General features: G+C 40.8%; 1 protein-coding gene across 1 annotated transcript in view; it reads left to right on the top strand.

The window, feature by feature from the left end:
- Positions 1-18,455, top strand: part of FNDC3B (fibronectin type III domain containing 3B) — a 356,597-nt gene that overhangs the window by 308,942 nt on the left and 29,200 nt on the right. The window contains exons 22-23 of the mRNA XM_068987389.1: positions 3,416-3,696; positions 17,714-17,926. Of these exons, the coding sequence (XP_068843490.1) occupies positions 3,416-3,696; positions 17,714-17,926 (494 nt within the window). The remainder of the gene's footprint in view (positions 1-3,415; positions 3,697-17,713; positions 17,927-18,455) is intronic.

The raw sequence follows: 18,455 nt of genomic DNA, 5'->3' as shown, positions 1-18,455 counted from the left end.
GTTTGTATAGTCATAATTATGTGAGATATAAATATTTTGAAAGTTTGAAACAAATTTTGACCTTGATTTCCCTGTAGACCATTTGCTTAATTCTTACCTTTAACAAAGAGTTTTTCTCTTTTCTCCCCCACTCCACCCAGAGATCATCATTGCCATCACATTCCTTCAGGTTAGTTATTAATGGTAGTCAGTTAAAGATGGGAGTATTTAAGAAACTCCTTATGGTTTCTGGACTCAGACCAGCACAGCATCTCAGTTCTATTCTTGTAAGTAGCAGAAAATAATTTCTTTCCATGGGCACTTGAGTCAGTAGCCAGTTGTGGGAGTCTAAGACAGATGGCTCAGCCTCCCATTCAGCCACTACTGCTGTTCTCTCTCTTGATCACTGTCTAGGAATTTCCTTTTATTAAAAAAAAATTATACACACACATACATATACACACATACATATATTTATCACATACACACATACATATATTTATATCACATACACACATACATATATATATATATCACATACACACATACATATATGTATGTATGTGTGTGTGTATTTATACATATATTTATATATATGCTTCCCTGGTGGCTCAGTGGTAAAGAATCCACCTGCCAATTCAGGAGATGCAGGAGACACGGGTTCAATCCTTGGGTCCGGAAGATCCCCTGGAGAAGGAAATGGCGACCCACTCCAGTATTCCTGCCTGGGAAATCCCATGGACAGAGGAGCCTGGTGGGCTGCAGTCCATGGGGGTGCAGAGTGGGACATGACTGATAGTTATATAAGGTATTAATATTAGGAGAAGCAAAATGAGAAATATATACACTATTTTTGCAACTTTTCTTTAAGTCTAAAATTAGTTCAGTGTATGTTGTTGTTGTCTTGTTTTAAGAAAATTGCTTTAGGAAAATTTAGGAAACTAGGAAAATTGCTATTGCTATTTTGTTCTTGATTTTCCTAGTGAGAAGGAGGGAAGTGAAGCACTGACCATTGGCTTAATACTCTGCCAGGATTTTGCATGTTAACAAATTTAATCTTTAAAATAACTATAAATTATGTGTTACTATGCCCATTTTATATCTGAGGAACCAGACTCAGAAACATTAATTTGCCTAAAATCACATGGTTAGTAAGTAATGAAATCAAGATATGAACAAAGCTCCAACTCTAAAATCTATGTTCTTTTCCTTGTATTACATAGTTGTTAAAACCTTAGTTAATATGAAAGTTGGGCTCCATAGTGTCTTATTTTTCTGCCCCTGTGATAAATTTGTACCCCCCAAAATATCTAAATATATGCTCTTAATTTGTGACATAAATATTCTACCAAAAAGAAAGTAGGTGTTGTTATGAAATAGGACTAGATGTAAAAAATTTATTACAGAAGGGTTTCAAAAGCGATTTGATAGCAAATGAATGCTCTTAACTTGCTTCTCTGAAATGAATGATAACACACAGGCATTGTAGTGAACCTTTGATATAAGAGCTCAGATGACTTTCCTTTTGGTTTATCATTTGTCCTCATAAGGTCTCCTGAGAAGTAAACTAGATTTTTGAGTACTTTCATTTTTGTCAAGAGGTTGCCAAGTGTTTGTATAAGGGAAAAAGATATTGTTAACGATGTTTGTTGAGCACATGCTTTGTATCAGGTACTGTTCTGGTTGCTAGGGCTACAGCAGTGAACCAGACAACCTTGCCGTCACAGAACTTACATTTTAATCAAGGGAGAAATTAAATGAAATATATACTATGTTGGTGATAAATGCTGTAATGAAAATAAAAGCAAAGAAGGGAAATAAATGAGAAGGATCATGGGGGTTGAGGTGGGGGTAACTACAAGTTTAAATGTGGTGTTCAGAGAGGTCTCGGCAAAGGGCAAAACTCGAGAGAAGCCTGAGTAGCTGATTGAATGGGCTATGCAGATGTCAGGGAAGGAGCTTTGTGGAGAAGGGGCAGCGAGTTGCAAAGGCCCTGAGGTGAGCAAGCTCGGTGTCCCTGTGAGACAGCAAGAAAGCCAGTGTGGCTGGAGCAGAGGGAGTGAAGGAGGAAGCAGGAGACAGTGAAGGCAGAATGGCTCTGGGTTCTTGGGGGAGGCGGTGGTGGTGAACGGATCGGACAGGCTCTCATAGACAGTTGTGAGAACTTTGACGTTACCTGTGTATCTGGTGGGAGAGCGTAGAAGGGACAATGGTTGTTACAGATTGTGGGACATGGGCTGATGTAAATACCAGTTAGGAGGTCACTACAGTCACCAGATGCGAGAGAGTGTAGTCAGATTAGAGTGGTAAAGGGTGTGCTGATGGCTTGGGCAGGGGTATGAGAGAAAGAAAGATGCCCAGCAGTGATTCACAGATATGGCACGAACAACCTGAAGGCTGGGGAAACCACAGGCGGTGCAGTGGGGGTGGAAGGAAGGATGAGCAAGAGTGGGGTGGGCACCGTTTTGGAACTGTGTAGACACTTGAGTCTGAGGTGCCTATTTGACATTTAAATGGAGATATTCAGTGGGCAGTTGAATACGCTAGGCTGGCATTTAGGGCAGAGGTCTGGACTGTACACATAAATTTGGGTGTAGGGATAAATGGCATTTGCCCTGAGACAAGGTGAGATGTCCAGGAGTTTAAGCAGAAGTGGTATAGAGGTGTGCAAGGCCTGGGATCTGGTTTCCTCCAGGGCTGAGAGATCCTGGTGATGAGTCGCAGGTCGCAGAGGTGACTGAGAAGCAGAGCAGGTAAGTAGAAACAAGAGGATGGCCCCAGAGACTGAACGCGTGAGTATTTGAGTGATGAGTAATTAGGTGTCAGCAGTGACACTCAGAGTCAGGGGAGAGCAGAGCATTGACTTCAGATACAAATTTCGCATTCACATGGAAAACAATGAATACTTTTCTAAATTCCTATACTTCTTTCAGAGCAGCACTTCAGTTAAAAGTCACATTACTGGATTTTGATCCCAGCTTGGCATCTGAATCTTGGGCTTGAGTTATTTGATCTGACTTTGAGTTCCCTCTTCTCTGAAAGGCAGATAAATCTAAGGCAAGGCCATACCACCCTGAGCGCGCCCGATCTCATCTGAAAGGCAAATAAGAATAGCTTCCATGAATTACCTACCTCAGACAGTTATTGTGAAGATGGCTTAAGAGTACATAAAGTGAAGTGGGCTATGCAAATATGAAGTGTTATTTTTAAAAGATCTTTCATAAGAAACAATGGCAACATTATCTTTTATTAGCAGAAAAGGTGTGATTGATATCTTTTGGAAAGTGGTTATCAGTATGAACATTGTGGAGAATTTGTCTCCACCTACATTTCTGGCAGCCATCGTGTTACTTTAGACTCGGCAGCACCTAGTGTGGAGGCATTAGTAGGTGCTCATGAAGTAATGGGGACATTGTCTCGCTGTTCTGTTTTTCAGGCTGTTAATCAAGCTGGAGCAGGACCGTCCAGTGAGCTTGTCCTTTGCCAGACACCAGCATCTGCCCCTGACCCTGTCTCCACTCTGTGTGTCCTGGAGGAGGAGACCCTCAATGCCTATCCCGACTCGCCTTCTGTGTGCCTTGTACTGAACTGGGAAGAGCCGTGCAATAATGGATCTGAAATCCTTGCTTACAACATAGATCTTGGAGATACTAGCATCACCGTGGGCAATACCACCACCCACGTTATGAAAGACCTCCTTCCAGAAACCACCTACCGGTAAGTGCAGGAAAGTTGAAATACAGCTGCATGGGCACATACATCAGTGCGTAGGGCTACAGAACCTTCGGGTCCTAAAGGCCAAATGGGTGAATTCTAGTCATTTTTAATGTATTTAAGAGTACTAAATGCAAATACATTTCAAAAACTTGTACTGCTTTTTACTTTATGAGTCAGTTACAAATTGATATAATTCCTAACTCTTGAGGGGACGTTTCACCAACCATTTTAAGTCAATTCCTCCTCCTTAGTCTTTGGATAAACTGCTTCTCTTGGTGTTTTTCCTCTGTCTCATCACTCTGCTACACCCTCTGTGTGTGCACCTCTGAAGCAGGGCTTTGCCATTCTTCTGATCCCCTCAAAGCAGACACACTGTTATAGAGCATCTGTGATGGATCTTTTATGCAGGATTTCGTGAGTAGCCAGAGAAACGACACTATATCACACTCCACCCAGCAAAACTCACTTAACACCTGCATTCTTCCTTTCCCTCAGCGTTCCTGTCGAGGAGCCAGCACTTCACCTTCCCCTATACACCTTTTTCTCAACATGGCCTCTTGAGATTTCAAGACATTTAGTTCTATCTCCAAGGGCTTCCCAGGTGGTGCTAGTGGTTAAGAACCTGCCAGTGCCAGTGCAGGAGACGTAAGAGACGCAGGTTCAGTCCTTGTGTCGGGGAGATCCCCTGGAGAAGGAACTGGTAACCCACTCCAGTTTTCTTGCCTGGGAAATCCAATGGACAGAGGAACCTGGTGGGCCACTGTCTATGGGGTTGCACAGAGTCGTTCACTACTACAGGGACTTAGCACGCATGCACCAAGCTGCTGTAGCTGGGAGACCAAAACTTCAGGATTAGCATTAGAGGAGTGCAGGAACCATTCGTTATTCCAGTGCCTTTTCAGGGTGTCTTCCTTTGTCAAGTTCAATGGCTTATTAAGGAGGTGAAGCAAAGCCTGATTCAGAAACAGATCCTTAGCTGTGTCTTCAGGCAAATTAAGCTTTTGGTGTTTCAGCGTCGTCCACAGCATGAGGAGAACAAGATCACTTACTTCAAAAACATGTTGTAAGGAGTAAGCAAATGAATATTAAATGCTTATGTAGAGTCCAGCAATACATAGCAATTGCACAGTAAACATGCACTGTAATTTTTATTGTTATCAAGATCTTTACCCCAAAAAAACTGGTTCTTCTTGAAGTGGAGCAGGAGAATGCAAGCAGGTAATTTTACTGCTAAAAAAAAAAAGGTTTACCACTTGACTTATTTTTTTTTTCTGCAGTGTTTTCTAATGTTATAGTCTGATAGACTACCTTTTTCATCCCCAAGGTAGTCTATCAGACTATAACATTAGAAAACACTGAAGGAAAAAAATAAGTTTATCAGCTGTAAGATACCAAAAGTTCCAACCTGCCTAAGCATCTTATCCCTACTTTCCCTCTCTTCCCATCTTTTGTGGATAATTCATATGAGTGCATTCATTTTCCTTTTCCAAGTGATGACAGCAGTTTTTTTTACTCTTTGATTCTTTTCAGAGATCCCTCTTGGGCGCAGACCCACTGTGCACTGTTTGTCTATGAAACAGTGATGAACACCATCCTTGCCCTCAGAGCACTCAAGGAATTGGTACACTTATACAGCAACCTAAGATAGAAGGTGCTTATGACCTCACAGGCTGAAAATGACACTGTACAGAGTCCTTTTGGCATTTCAGAAAGGTCAAGACCCAGGGTTCAGAATGGTCAGGATGGTTTAAAGTGGGAATCAAGTTAGAAATAAATAAAAGAGGTATGACTTACATAGCTGAAGAGGCAGGCCCCAAGGGCATTTTTAATTTTTAGCATCTTATCCAGTCTCAGAAAACCACCCTCCACCTTTATATGCTAACCAAATACTGACCGTTGTGTCCAAAGCACTCTAATTGGAAATCAGAGGTGATTAAACCCAGACCTTGACCTTACGGACATTCCCAGTGATGATGCTCTATGGAGACCTGACCATGAGGTATATCTCTGGGGAAAAATGAGCAAGTGAATGTCATCCCCTAACTGTTCCTCAGAGACCACATTCCAGAATGTTGCCTGACTTGGACCCTCAGGCCAGAAAACCTATGAGGAAGCCACTGGCTCAGGGCTCACTGGAAGGTCTCACGTCTGCTGTGAGACCCACAGTTCATGTCTGTGCCAGAATGGATGCAGATCCTCAGGTCAGTCCTCTGATCATTCAGGTCAGCAATCATAAAGGGCTTTTAGGACAAGGTTCCAGCCCAAGAATTTTGCCTCTTCCTCCCATTATGCATACCTTAAAGGTAGTGTAAATGATTATAAAACTTTAGGGGTTTTAGACAGTTGATATTGGAGGAATGCTGATATTTATTAGTCAACATGTAGTCGAATGACTTCAAGAAAGAAATCTAGAAATCAAAAGTTCAAATGAAGAAAACTGATGTAGGGGATCTTTGTTCATTGATGAAATGCCAATTACAGTGGAAATTATCAACAATATATTCCATATAAGTGGCTGGTTAAAGACATGTTAAAAAGTCCCTAATTCTTTTCAGTATTAATATACAAGGCTAGTATACTGAGCTGAATGTGGAAAGTCACACTGGGAGGATGTCACCTCTTAACCTTACAGGGCAGCTTGGAAGACACTGTTTCAGACAGATTGCATGAAAAATGTACACCTTTAGAAAAGACAAATCTTTGGCCTTAAGTCATATTGTGTGTTCTTGACCCAAAAAAAAGATTTAGTCAAAATATTTGCTGGCCAATCAATAAATAAAATGGATGTTTCACATTTAAGATATTAAAATTAATATTCACATTTAAGATCATCATTTGTCCAACTTAAGGAATTTTGTTTCTATAATACTTTATTGGATTCTCTATAGTAGAACTCCAATGAGCCCATAGTCTTGTTCTTTTGTGGTTCAAAAACATGAGATCGTTGTAATTGTGGTGAAATACAAAATGAGTACTTCAGGGAACTGAGGGTATAATTTTAGTCCAATCAACTTTTACCTCACCTTTTTTATCCCACAAATTGGTCAAAATATAAGTGAACAGATCATGATGTTCTAGATGAAAATGTGGAATGAAACAGGCTATGGGGCTTGGATAAAAAAAGACTTGTTTCTTTTAATTTTTTTTTTTAACCTTTAGCAGTTACACATTGTTCTCACATGGAGTTTTGCTGGGACAGAAATGTTCACTTCTCCAGCCAACCTACTGACACTCAAATGGATCCATCCTTTCTCTACTGGTGCTTGCCAGACTGTCCACTGGCTTACTAACATCCTGTATAAAATTTGGTGGGAATTATAATGAGATTTTTTAAAGGCACCACTTTTAAATTTAGAATTGAGTTTGTGTTTTGATTCGAGGAGGGAAAAACCGTTAGAGAAAAAAGAAAAAGAAAATAGGGATGTAGCTTTCTTTTGCATGCTCTGGCCACTATAGGCTTTGTGAGCTAAGACAAGGTCGCCTGGTGTTACCCTTTTGCAGAGCCCTGGCGTGAATATCTCCAGTGATGAAACAGTGTCTTCAGCTTCAGCTTCTCCTCACCAAGCAGTTTAACTCTTGTTTCTGTAGAGTTTCCCCTATACTTTGTTAAAACCTGAGCTGAAATCTACTAAAATTGATCCTGGACTTTCTTCTAGAACAGTGATACTCAAAGCATCAGTATTAAGTGTAATTTATCAGGCCCTAATGGGAACCCCTCAGAGAAGGCAATGGCACCCCACTCCAGTACTCTTGCCTGGAAAAGTCCCATGGGTGGAGGAGCCTGGTAGGCTGCAGTCCATGGGGTCACTAAGAGTTGGACACGACCGAGTGGCTTCACTTTCACTTTTCACTTCCATGCATTGGAGAAGGAAATGGCAACCCACTCCAGTGTCTTGCCTGGAGAGTCCCAGGGACAGCGGAGCCTCGTGGGCTGCCATCTATGGGGTTGCACAGAGTTGGACACGACTGAAGCAACTTAGCAGCAGCAGCAGAAACCCCTGGAATCAGAAATCTCAGGATAGGGCCCAGCACTCTGTGCTTTAATTAGCCCCATAGGAGATTTTGTTGCCTGTTAAAAGTTTGAGAGGGCTCAGTGGCTCAGCAGTAAAGAATCTGCCTGAAATTCGGGAGACGCAAGTTCGATCCCTGGGTCTAGAAGGTCCCCTGGAAAAAGGAATGGCAACCCACTCCAGTATTCTTGCCTGGAGAATCCCAAGGACAGAGGTGCCTGGCAGGCGCTAGTCCATGGGATCACAAAGAGTTGGACATGACTGAAGCGACTTAGCACGCACACACACAAAAGTTTGAGAACTTTGCCCGAGAGCAGTGATTCTAAGTTTTACATGGAGAGGTTTTGCAAAATACAGAAGTCTGAGCCCCACCCCTATGGCCTAGACATCATTAGCTTATTATGTCAGCTGTCTCTTACTTAACCATCTTCACTTCGTTCAAATCTGTCTTCACTGGCAGGAGTTTCTATAACGCCTTCCAACCTCTTCTTTGGGTGATTTCTGTTTCTTAATGGCCTCTTTAATGAGCAATGTGTTCACCTCCAGGAATAGTGTGGCTGGCTCAGAGCAGAACAAAGTTGTCACCTTCTTTGTTTTCCATAGTGAGCAGTTGGTAAGGTTGCTTAAGATCACTTTTTTTGGCAACCTCGTTATATGTCTGACTCATGTTGAACTGGCAAATGGCTAAAACTTAAGGTATATTTGTTTGCTCTTTTTGCTAGGTAAAATGGGGGTGAAAATAACATTTTTTGAGTCCTTCCTTATATGTCAAGCACTACATTAGCCCGTCAAAAAGTGAATCCTGAGTCATTTCATTCTAACGAGATGAAGTAAGCTTTATAAGGAGACAAGTTCAGAGTAGTTCAAAAGTAGTGCACTGGAGTCAGACAGCCTTGACATCAATCCTGGGTCTCTTACTTGTTGCCTCTGTGACCTCTGGTACAGAGGTCTTTGTATCTCTTTAAGCTCTTTGTATCTCAGTCTTCTGATCTATAAAATGGGGATGATTACTTTAACTACCTGATAGGGTAATTTTTTAGACTTCAGGTACCTTGTGAAGGACCTGACACATAAGCTCTCAGTAAATTTTCTGTTGCTAATGTTTGGAAGGGAAGAAATGAGCTGGCAGATGGGTTATGACCTGATTACAGGTAGAAATGTGTGGAAATCTGGCATTGTCCTTCAAGCCATGGGAGACTTCTAAGGTTTCTTTCCTACAGAGGCAGGGCATGAAAAAAAAAACAAAAAACTCCAAGTGCCTGGTATCCAAGGAGCAATCAGAAGGAGATAGGTTGAAGGGAGGAATGACTGAGCCAGCAAAGGTTACCCTTCCTGGCAGCCTTCTCCAAATAACTTTACTCTGAACCCATCTTTTTCCTAAAGAGGTTTCCTGTATTTACGCTACTATTTAATATTTCCTCAGAGGTCTACTCTTTAATATTTTTCTCTTCTTAATTAGATGATTAAGTAGTAGACTGGTGGGGTGGGGTAGCATACAAAGCCTATCTTTTGCTTCTTAGGCCTCTCTTACCCGTAACTCTTCAGTGGAGGAAGAGGGGTGCCGTCCTCACTGTCCCCTCCTCCCTGCTCTCAACACCTCCTGAGAGCTAGGATGGCTGACTGGGAAGTCACCTTCTCCAGTTTTCAAAGTCATTCTTCTTTTGACATATGTAAGGCCACTTGAGAAAGAGAGAGAGAGTGTGTGTGTGTGTGTGTATAAAATGCATCCTGTTACGCTGTGATCTTCTGAAGCAGTAATGTATTTGAGATCTAAAAGTAGCAGATATTTTAATAATGAAAGTCCAGTCAAAATTTATAAAGAATATACTTCTTAATTTGATTTTATTGAGTCAGTATTATCAGTATACTGATGGATATTGCAAACTCCTGGACACTTGAAGAGATTTTTCACATCAATTCAGATGGCCAAGACAGAGCTTCTCAGAGTTAAATCACTTCCCTGCATTGGAAAGAAAACTTCCATTTCCCTTGTACTTAACTTTGCAGAGCTTAAGATTTCAGAAACTGACATACACTGCATGTTTGGGGGCGGGGGGAGCTATAGATCTTATCTAAATGTCAAGATTAGCATGTTAGTTCACTGAGAAAGAGAGAACATCTCAAGTTTGGGTTTGGGATAGACTAATTAATTTAATAGAACTCGAAAATCAGTTTTTTTCTGAGGTTAATTCTTAGAATTGTTCCTCAAGATAGTATTTGGTTCCATCCGTCCTAGGTGAGTTGTCACTGGAATTAGGAAATTATTTTCATACACTGCATTTTTATCACAAAACACCAGAAATATTAGCTTCCTTAGTCCTTGTTCAGTTTTCTCAGCCTTCTGGACTCAGAGTTTTTGATATTTTTACCAATTGCAAGGAGACATGGCTTCATTTGATCAAGTCCTCAGTTCTATTTCAGTTTTGAGTGTCACTTCATCCTTAAAACTAATTAATATTAGGTCAGTGCATCAGCCACAGGGGAAAATGTTTTCCATGCATTTTTACTGAAACACATTTTGTTGCTTGAATAAATTGAAGCAAATATTTTAAAATCTAGGTAGTTCGGTGGTGCTGCTTATATGTGTATTAGTTGCTCAGGTGTGTCTGATTTCTCTGTGACCCCATGGACTGTAGCCCACCAGGCTTCTTTGTCCATGGGATTTCCCAGGCAAGAATACTGCAGTAGCTTGCCATTCCCTTCTCCAGTGGTTCTTCCTGACCCAGGGATCAAACCCAAGTTTCCCGCATTGTAAGCAGATACTTTACCACCTGAGCCACCTCGGGGCACTAGTGGTAAAGAACGCACTGCCAATGCAGAAGGCATGAGAGATATGGGTTCGATCCCTGGGTCAGGAAGATCTTCTGGGGGAGGTCATGGCAGCCTACTCCAGTATTCTTGCCTGGGGAATCCCATACACAGAGGAGCCTGCAGTCCATAGGGTCGCAAAGAGTCTGATGCGACTGGAGCAACTTAGCACATACACACACAGTTCAGTCCAAGGCCAAAAGTTTTAATAATGTGAAAGGAAATTTGACTGTTCTAAATGTCTATTTCATTGGCAAAAGGCAGTTGTTGAATTGAAAGTGTGGTTCGAATTAAAGTTATCTTTTGGTTGGAAGAAGCTGTGTTTGGTTCAAGTTATACCTGGAGGGAATGGTGTGTTAATACATGAAGACTTTGAGTCTAGAAAGACCAGCTTCACACCCAGATCTGACCTGTATCTGCTGTGAGGATTAATGCAAATAACTGAACCTAGCTGGCTGCAGTTTCTGCACTTGTGGAATAGACAAAGGGTCAGGGTAGAAATTAGTGATAGTATTGCACATATCAAATCTAGATTTCAGCACCTACTAGCTACTGTGTCATTTAAGTTGAGTTATTTAACTGAAGTTTCCTCATCTCTAAAAGCAAGAGAAACAGTCATCTCACCACATCTGTGGTCTGGAAGGCCAACTGAACTGTGCCATTTAATAGATGGGACTTGAGCATCCATGGATTTTAGTAACACTGGGGGTCCTGAGACCAGCCCTCCATGGGTACCAAGGGACAACTGACTCCATAGCACAGACCCTTGAACAGAGCAAGTTCTCAGTGTTGTTGTTGCAGAGGTTATTATTAACATTTCACCCATTCCCAAGCTGCTGCCTCACCTTCTGAGGACGGTTTAAAAAGAAGGCTGTCCTTTTAGCTGTTGTTGGGTCCTTGACAATAATTTAGAGAAAGGAAAAACACAGATGGAATCAGTACATTCCTCAAGTAATAAAGTGCCGTGGTGGTAGTAATGCAGCTAGAATGCAGACAGCTCTCATGTGCCCGGTGCAGTGCGTCTCACGTGGATGCCCAGCACATTTTCTTCATTGTTGGGGAGGAATACGGTCTGAAAGGAAGTCATAAAAATAATAACTCCATAAATTAGCACTTTAAAGTTTACCAGAGAGCTTTTGGCCACCTGGATTCCTTTTCTGATTGAATGGCGAAGTATAAAAGGTTAAAAAATAGAAAATGCTTCCCACATTGCTTATCTTAAATAAGTAATCCTCTTTGTAAATGCAGCAAATATATTACCACTCCCACTTTATTGAGAAGGAAACTGTTACTTTACAGGTGTTAGATAATTTCCCTGCAGTCACCAAAGTGATTAGCAGAGTAGCCAGAGAGGCTTCACTGCTCAGGAGAGTTAAAATATTACCGTAACATTCTTATTCTTGGGGTGGGTGGGTGGGAATATTTATGGCTAATATTCAATACATTTACCAAATATATCTTGAGTTAAAAGTTCTGAGAGCCAGAGAGCTACAGATGTAAGAATCCCACTACCTACCAAAATACTATGGGGGCCTTGCAAAGAAAATGAATTTACAAAAGAAATTAAATATTAAATCTGTATTTCTTTCTGTGTCTTGATACTTGTGTGTTATAAACTATTTCTAATTCTTATACGTGATTGAAATCTCCTCTCATTTTTTGTCTTGGGCAGAAGAGCAATCTTAAGCAACCCATTATACCTCACTTTCTTTTACTTCCTGATGTAGCCAAGGGCTGTGGTGGCTGCATGGAGCAAAGCAGTAGGATCACCTTGAATACAAGGTGAGCTTGGCCCTGGAGAACTATGGGCAAGCGGATGGAAGGAGGCATCTTGGTCTCTGGGCTCTAGGACTACCTCTGCACAGAATAAAGGGAAGGAATAGCACACTGAACAGTGGAAAGACATTCACATAAACCATATAGGTGAGGAGATTTGTTTACCATTGGAAAAAGACTGAGACTTACAGGTCTCGCTTAATTCCTTTTTCCTCAATAGGGAAAAAAGGAGTAATTTCTACCACCATGATGACTATCTCTTTGGAAAGACTTTTCCTCTCTAGTTGCAGAAAAATTTCTTTCTTTTCAAATAATAGGGGAGAAACTCTTACATTAATACCATACAGCTATTTTACAAGACTCGTGTTAGGAAGCAAAGAAGAGTTTATTGTAGTCTTTCAATACTGTGTTGCAATATGCCAGCAAATTTGGAAAACTCAGCAGTGGCCACAGGACTGGAAAAGATCACTTTTCATTCCAATCCCAAAGAAAGGCAATGCCAAAGAATGTTCAAACTACAGCACAATTGCACTCATCTCACATGCTAGCAAAGTAATGCTCAAAATTCTCCAAGCAAGGCTTCAACAGTATGTGACCCAAGAACTTCCATATGTTCAGACTGGATTTAGAAAAGGCAGAAGAACCAGAGATCAAATTCCCAGCATCTGTTGGATCATAGATAAAGCAAAAGAGTTCTAGCAAAACATCTGCTTTTGCTTTATTATCTACACCAAAGCCTTTGACTATGTGGATCACAACAAACTATGGAAAATTCTTAAAGATTTGGGAAGATCAGACCACTTTACCTGACTCCTAAGGAAATCTGTATGCAGGTCAAGAAGCAACAGTTAGAACCAAACATGGAACAATGGACTGGCTCCAAATTGGGAAAGAAGTACATCAAGGCTGTATCTTGTCACCCTCCTTATTTATTTAACTTTTACGCAGAGTACATCTTGCAAAACACAGGGCTGGATGAAACACAAGCTAGAATCAAAATTGCCGGGAGAAATAATCAATAACCTCAGATATACAGATGACACCACCCATATGGCAGAAAATGAAGAGGAACTAAAGAGCCTCTCAATGAAAGCGAAAGAGGAGAGTGAAAAAGTTGGCTTAAAACTCAGCATTCAGAAAACTAAGATCATGGCATCTGGTCCTATCACTTCATGGCAAATAGATGGGGAAATAATGGAAACAGTGATAGACTATTTTCTTGGGCTCCGAAATCACTGCAGATGGTGACTGCAGCCATGAAATTAAAAGACACTTGCTCTTTGGAAGAAAAGCTATGATCAACCTAGGCAGCGTATTAATATGGTTTTTCAGTAGTCATGGATGGATGTGAGAGTTGGACTATAAAGAAAGCTGAGTGCCGAAGAATTGATGCTCTTGAATTGTGGTGTTGGAAAAGACTCTTGAGAGTCCCTTGGACTGCAGGGAGATTGAACCAGTCCATCCTAAAGGAAATCAGTCCTGAATATTCATTGGAAGGACAGATGCTAAAGCTGAAACTGCAATTCTTTGGCCACTTGACGGGAAGAACTGACTCACTGGAAAAGACCCTGATGCTGGGAAAGGTTGAAGGCAGGAGGAGAAGGGGGCGACAGAGGATGAGATGGTTGGATGGTATCACTGACTCGATGGACATGAGTTTGAGCAAGCTCCTGGGTTTGGTGATGAACAGGGAACCCTGGTGGGCTGTAGTCTATAGGGTCTCAAAGAGTCGGGCCCAACTGAGTAATTGAACTGAATGCTATGTCAAGAGACTCACATTGTATTACCCAAGAGAGACCTGATGAAGCCCTAGTTCAATAGAATCTGAGAAAAGGAGACTCTGTGATAGAATTTTAGCTGTACTTTATCAGAGATAACTGTTGGCTACATTCCAAACTGAGGCAGGTATTCATTCAGTTTTGGGTGATTATGAACAGATCTGGTATAAACATTTATGTGCAGGTTTTTATGTGAACGTAAATGTTTTAATTCTCTAGAGTACAGCCCAAGAAGTGTGATTGCTGGATCATATGATAAATGTATGCTAAAGTTTATAAGAAACTTTCTAAGCAAACTGTTTTCCAGTGTATCTGTATACCATTTTGCTTTCTCAGCAGCAAAATATGGGAGTTTCAGCTGTTACTTATACTTGCTAGAATGGTATTAAGCATTTTAAAATTTTATCCACTTTATTGGGGAAAGATAGTAGCATCTCATTGTTGTTTTAATTTGCATTTTCCTAATGGCTAGTGGTGTTAAACATACTTTTGTGTGCCTATTTGCCACATGTATGTCCTCTTCAGTGGAGTGTTTGTTCCAGTCTCTTGTCCAATTTTTAGTTTTGTTGCCAAGTTTTGAAAGGTCTTAGATGCATTCTGGATGCATGCTTTTCACATCATTTCTAAAAATTCTTTAATTCTAGATAGCACATATTTCCTCCTGTTTTCTTCTTAAGTGTTGTACATTTTGCATTCTATTGTTAGGATCTATGATCCATTCTGAGTTAACTTTTGAATGAAATCTACATTGAGATTTAGTTTTGGTTTTGATATCCAGTTGTTCCAATACCAGTTGTTAAGACAGTTCTTTCTTCATTGAATTAATTTTGCAAATTTGTTGGAAATCAATTGGCCATATCTGTGCGGGTCTGTTTCTGTTGGTCTGTGTCTCTCTGATAACACACTATCTTGATTACTTTATAGTAAACCTTATAGTAAGTCCTAAATCAGGTAGTGTGATTCTTCCAACTTTATTATTTTTCAGATTTGTGTAGCAACATTTTTTAGTTCCTTTGCCTTGCCATGTAATTTTAGAATCAACTTATCTATATCAACTAAGGAGAATCCTGCTGGAATTTTATTACAGTTACATTGTATCTATAGATCAGTTTTGGGAGAATTGACTTTTTCTATGTAGTGTTTTCCAGTTCATGACCACAATATGTCTCTATTTAGGTGGTCTTAAGTAGTCCCAGCTGTGTCTTGATGTTTATTTACCTACCATCTCTGTCTTTCCCCCACCCCACCCCCACCGACTGGATCTTGTGCCTAATGTTAAGTAGCAGTGATGAAAGTAGGCGTCTCTGCTTTGTTCTGATCTCCCAGTTAGTCTTTGATTATTAAGTGTAATGTTGGCTGTAGGTGCCCCTTTCTATAAGTGCCCCTTTCAGGTTGAGAAAGTTTCCTTCTATACCTAGTTTGCCAAGAATTTTTATTATGAATATATGTTGGGTTTCATTAAATGCTTTTTCTGTATCAGTGGATGTGATCATGCGGTTTTTCTTCTTTGGGCTGTTAATTGATGGAATTGGCTAAGGGGTGAGGAATAAGACAGTGTAGAAAAGAAAAGAAAAAAAAAAAAGAGAGGAATTCTCTGGATTTCAGGCTATATTGAGTCCAAGCCAGGGGATGATGGAGGCGGGAAAATGGTCAATTCACTGCTGGTTTGGTGATAGCTTAACTTCTTCCCCAAATCCTTTAGTTGGTATTTCCTTTTTGCACTTCTTAGATGGCTGCTTTATTTATTTTGTCCAGGTTTAATAGCCCCATTCAGTGGGAGAGACAGGGTAGTTAGTGTGTGCTTACTACATCTCACCTGGAACCAATCTATTGTTTTTACCTTCTTAACAATTGACAGACATTATTAAATTGACTTGCTGAATTTATGTAATTTTAAATTTGAAGAATTAAGGTTCATTTGTGGTCATATGATGGATTTAGGTATTGTAATATGTAATGATATTTTCTATTTAAATATAAGCAGTAATTGCTGTGAGACAGATGTACATAAAACTAAATTATAAGAATATTTTAAACTGATCTGTTTCCTGAGAATTTCTCTCTGACTGTATTTTTTAATATCATGTGTTTTGAAACACTGTTTCAAACTCACATCAGGTTTAAATGCTGAAACTTTTAGAACTAGTGATACCACACTGCTCGTTCAGATGAATAAAATGCCTGTGTACCTAGCAAGGGCTCTGGGTGGACGTTTCCACTGGAGGCCTAGTAATGAGGCATGAAGAGATGGAGGAGAGGCAGATCTGAGAAAGGTCTCATGTGGATGAAGCTGTGCAGATGCTGAGGTTATTGAGGGGACTGTCCATTTACAGGAGAAGAGCAGAGAGAGTGGGGTGGGGGCTTGTTTGAGACCTTTACTCTGAGAAGTGGAGGAGGAAGGCCTCTGTAGGCACCTGCAGGACGCCCCAGTGCCAGTAAGAAACAAGCTTCAGCAACATGTACCTACTGCAGCAAGGGGTGTAGAGGATGAAGAAAGATGGGGCAGTGCCATCAATGTGTTGTCTGATGACCTTGGAGAAATTTTTCAATTAATCAGTAAGCAAGTAGAAGAACAAGAAAAATGGGGATGTTGATGGGATATTGTATTTTATATGTATGCATGCTCAGTCATGTCCAGCTCTTTGCAACCCCGTGGACTGTAGCCCACCAGGCTCTTCTGTCCATGGGATTCTCCAGGGAAGAATACTGGTGTGGGTTGCCATGGCCTCCTCCAGGGGATCTTCCCGACCTAGGGATCAAACCCGCATCTTCTTGCATTGACAGGCAGATTCTTTACCACTGAACCACCTGGGAAGACACACTTTGTTTGATTTTCAGTTCCTTGACCATGAGAGCAGTGTTAATGTATCTTTATTACCCGTAACACTGCACATAGTAAGCATTCAGTTAAGATTTCTACACTTCTGAGTGACACTCTGTCACCAGCAGTGTCTGCACACTCAGTGTTGGTTAGAGACTAGCCGAGATTGTTGGGTGAGGCTGGAGACAGAGGAGGAAAAATGCACTATCGAAGAGCTGTTGTCCTTTTTGTCAAAATCTGAAGAAGACTCTCTTGTTCTCCTCTTTCATTTATAATTTCATTATGTTAAAGCATCTGCCTGCAATGCAGGAGACCTGGGTTTGATCCCTGGGTCGGGAAGATCCCCTGGAGAAGGAAATGGAAACCCACTCCAGTATCCTTGCCTGGAGAATCCCATGGAGGAGGAGCCTGGTGGGCTACAGTCCACGGGGTCGCAAAGAGTCGGACACGAATGAGCGACTTCACTCTACTATTTATAGCTTACTTACTTCCAAAACTGAGGAGGCAGCTAAAGGGTGGCCAGAACAAAATATGAAAGTCTTTAGTATATGTTCCCTTGAACAAGGATCCTTTTTTTTTTTTTTTAAATTAAAGAACTAAGGAATATCTTGCTAATGTGCTGTGTGGGGCTGTTGGTTTTGGAATGGAAAAGATAATGTGTCTTCTGAGCCGCCCATTTCTGTTTGTATTGATTATTTTAGCTGGTTTTCCTTTATTCCATGATACTGCTTTATAGGAGCAAGTAAGAAATATGACATCCAATGTTGATTTCAAATGAGGAATCACTGGTTCTTAAGCCTGTGTTTGTGATTTTTTTTTTTCAGGATCAGAATTCAGGCCATAAATGAAATTGGAGCTGGACCATTTAGTCAGTTCATTAAAGCAAAAACTCGGCCATTACCACCCTTGCCGCCTAGGCTCGAATGTGCTGCTGCGGGGCCTCAGAGCCTGAAGCTGAAATGGGGAGACAGTAACGCCAAGACGCATGCTGCTGATGACATGGTGTACACGCTGCAGCTGGAGGACAGAAACAAGAGGTGAGAGGCCTAGGGGTTCATCCAAAAACTCCATGACTTTGGCTTATGGGATGAAGTCTTCACAGTTCTTTGGCCTCCGAAACACACCTCACCCTTGTTGAAAGACTTCCTGGTATTTGGGTTCTGCACTTTATACTCAAAGTTGTATTCTCCATTTGGAATTTTCTAAATTAAGAATCTAATGATCCTGATTTCCCTATAGATGATAAATACATGTTTGTTTGTTTGTTTTTTCCTTTCATAAAGCCAGAAAAATGGAGAGAAATTCTCTGAAAGGAAAATGGTCAAATTCAAGTCCCTGCTGTGTAATAGTGTTAGATTAGTCATGAGTGTAGAGGGAAATAAGACTCAGGAAGGGATGTTAACCTCTTTAAAATATTCAGTAACCATCAGGACAAACATGTTTACCAGTCTGAAATAGCTGTGGTGATGTACAGATGGGGACTGTGCTCTGTAACCATGGGCAGTACAACATAATATCAAATTAACTAGAGCAAATAGGAGATTCTTTATAAGATTCCATACTCAG

This window comes from Capricornis sumatraensis, chromosome 1 (genome assembly GCF_032405125.1).
Source record: "Capricornis sumatraensis isolate serow.1 chromosome 1, serow.2, whole genome shotgun sequence".
Lineage (NCBI taxonomy): Eukaryota > Metazoa > Chordata > Mammalia > Artiodactyla > Bovidae > Capricornis > Capricornis sumatraensis.
This window is presented reverse-complemented; position numbering and strand designations above follow the sequence as displayed.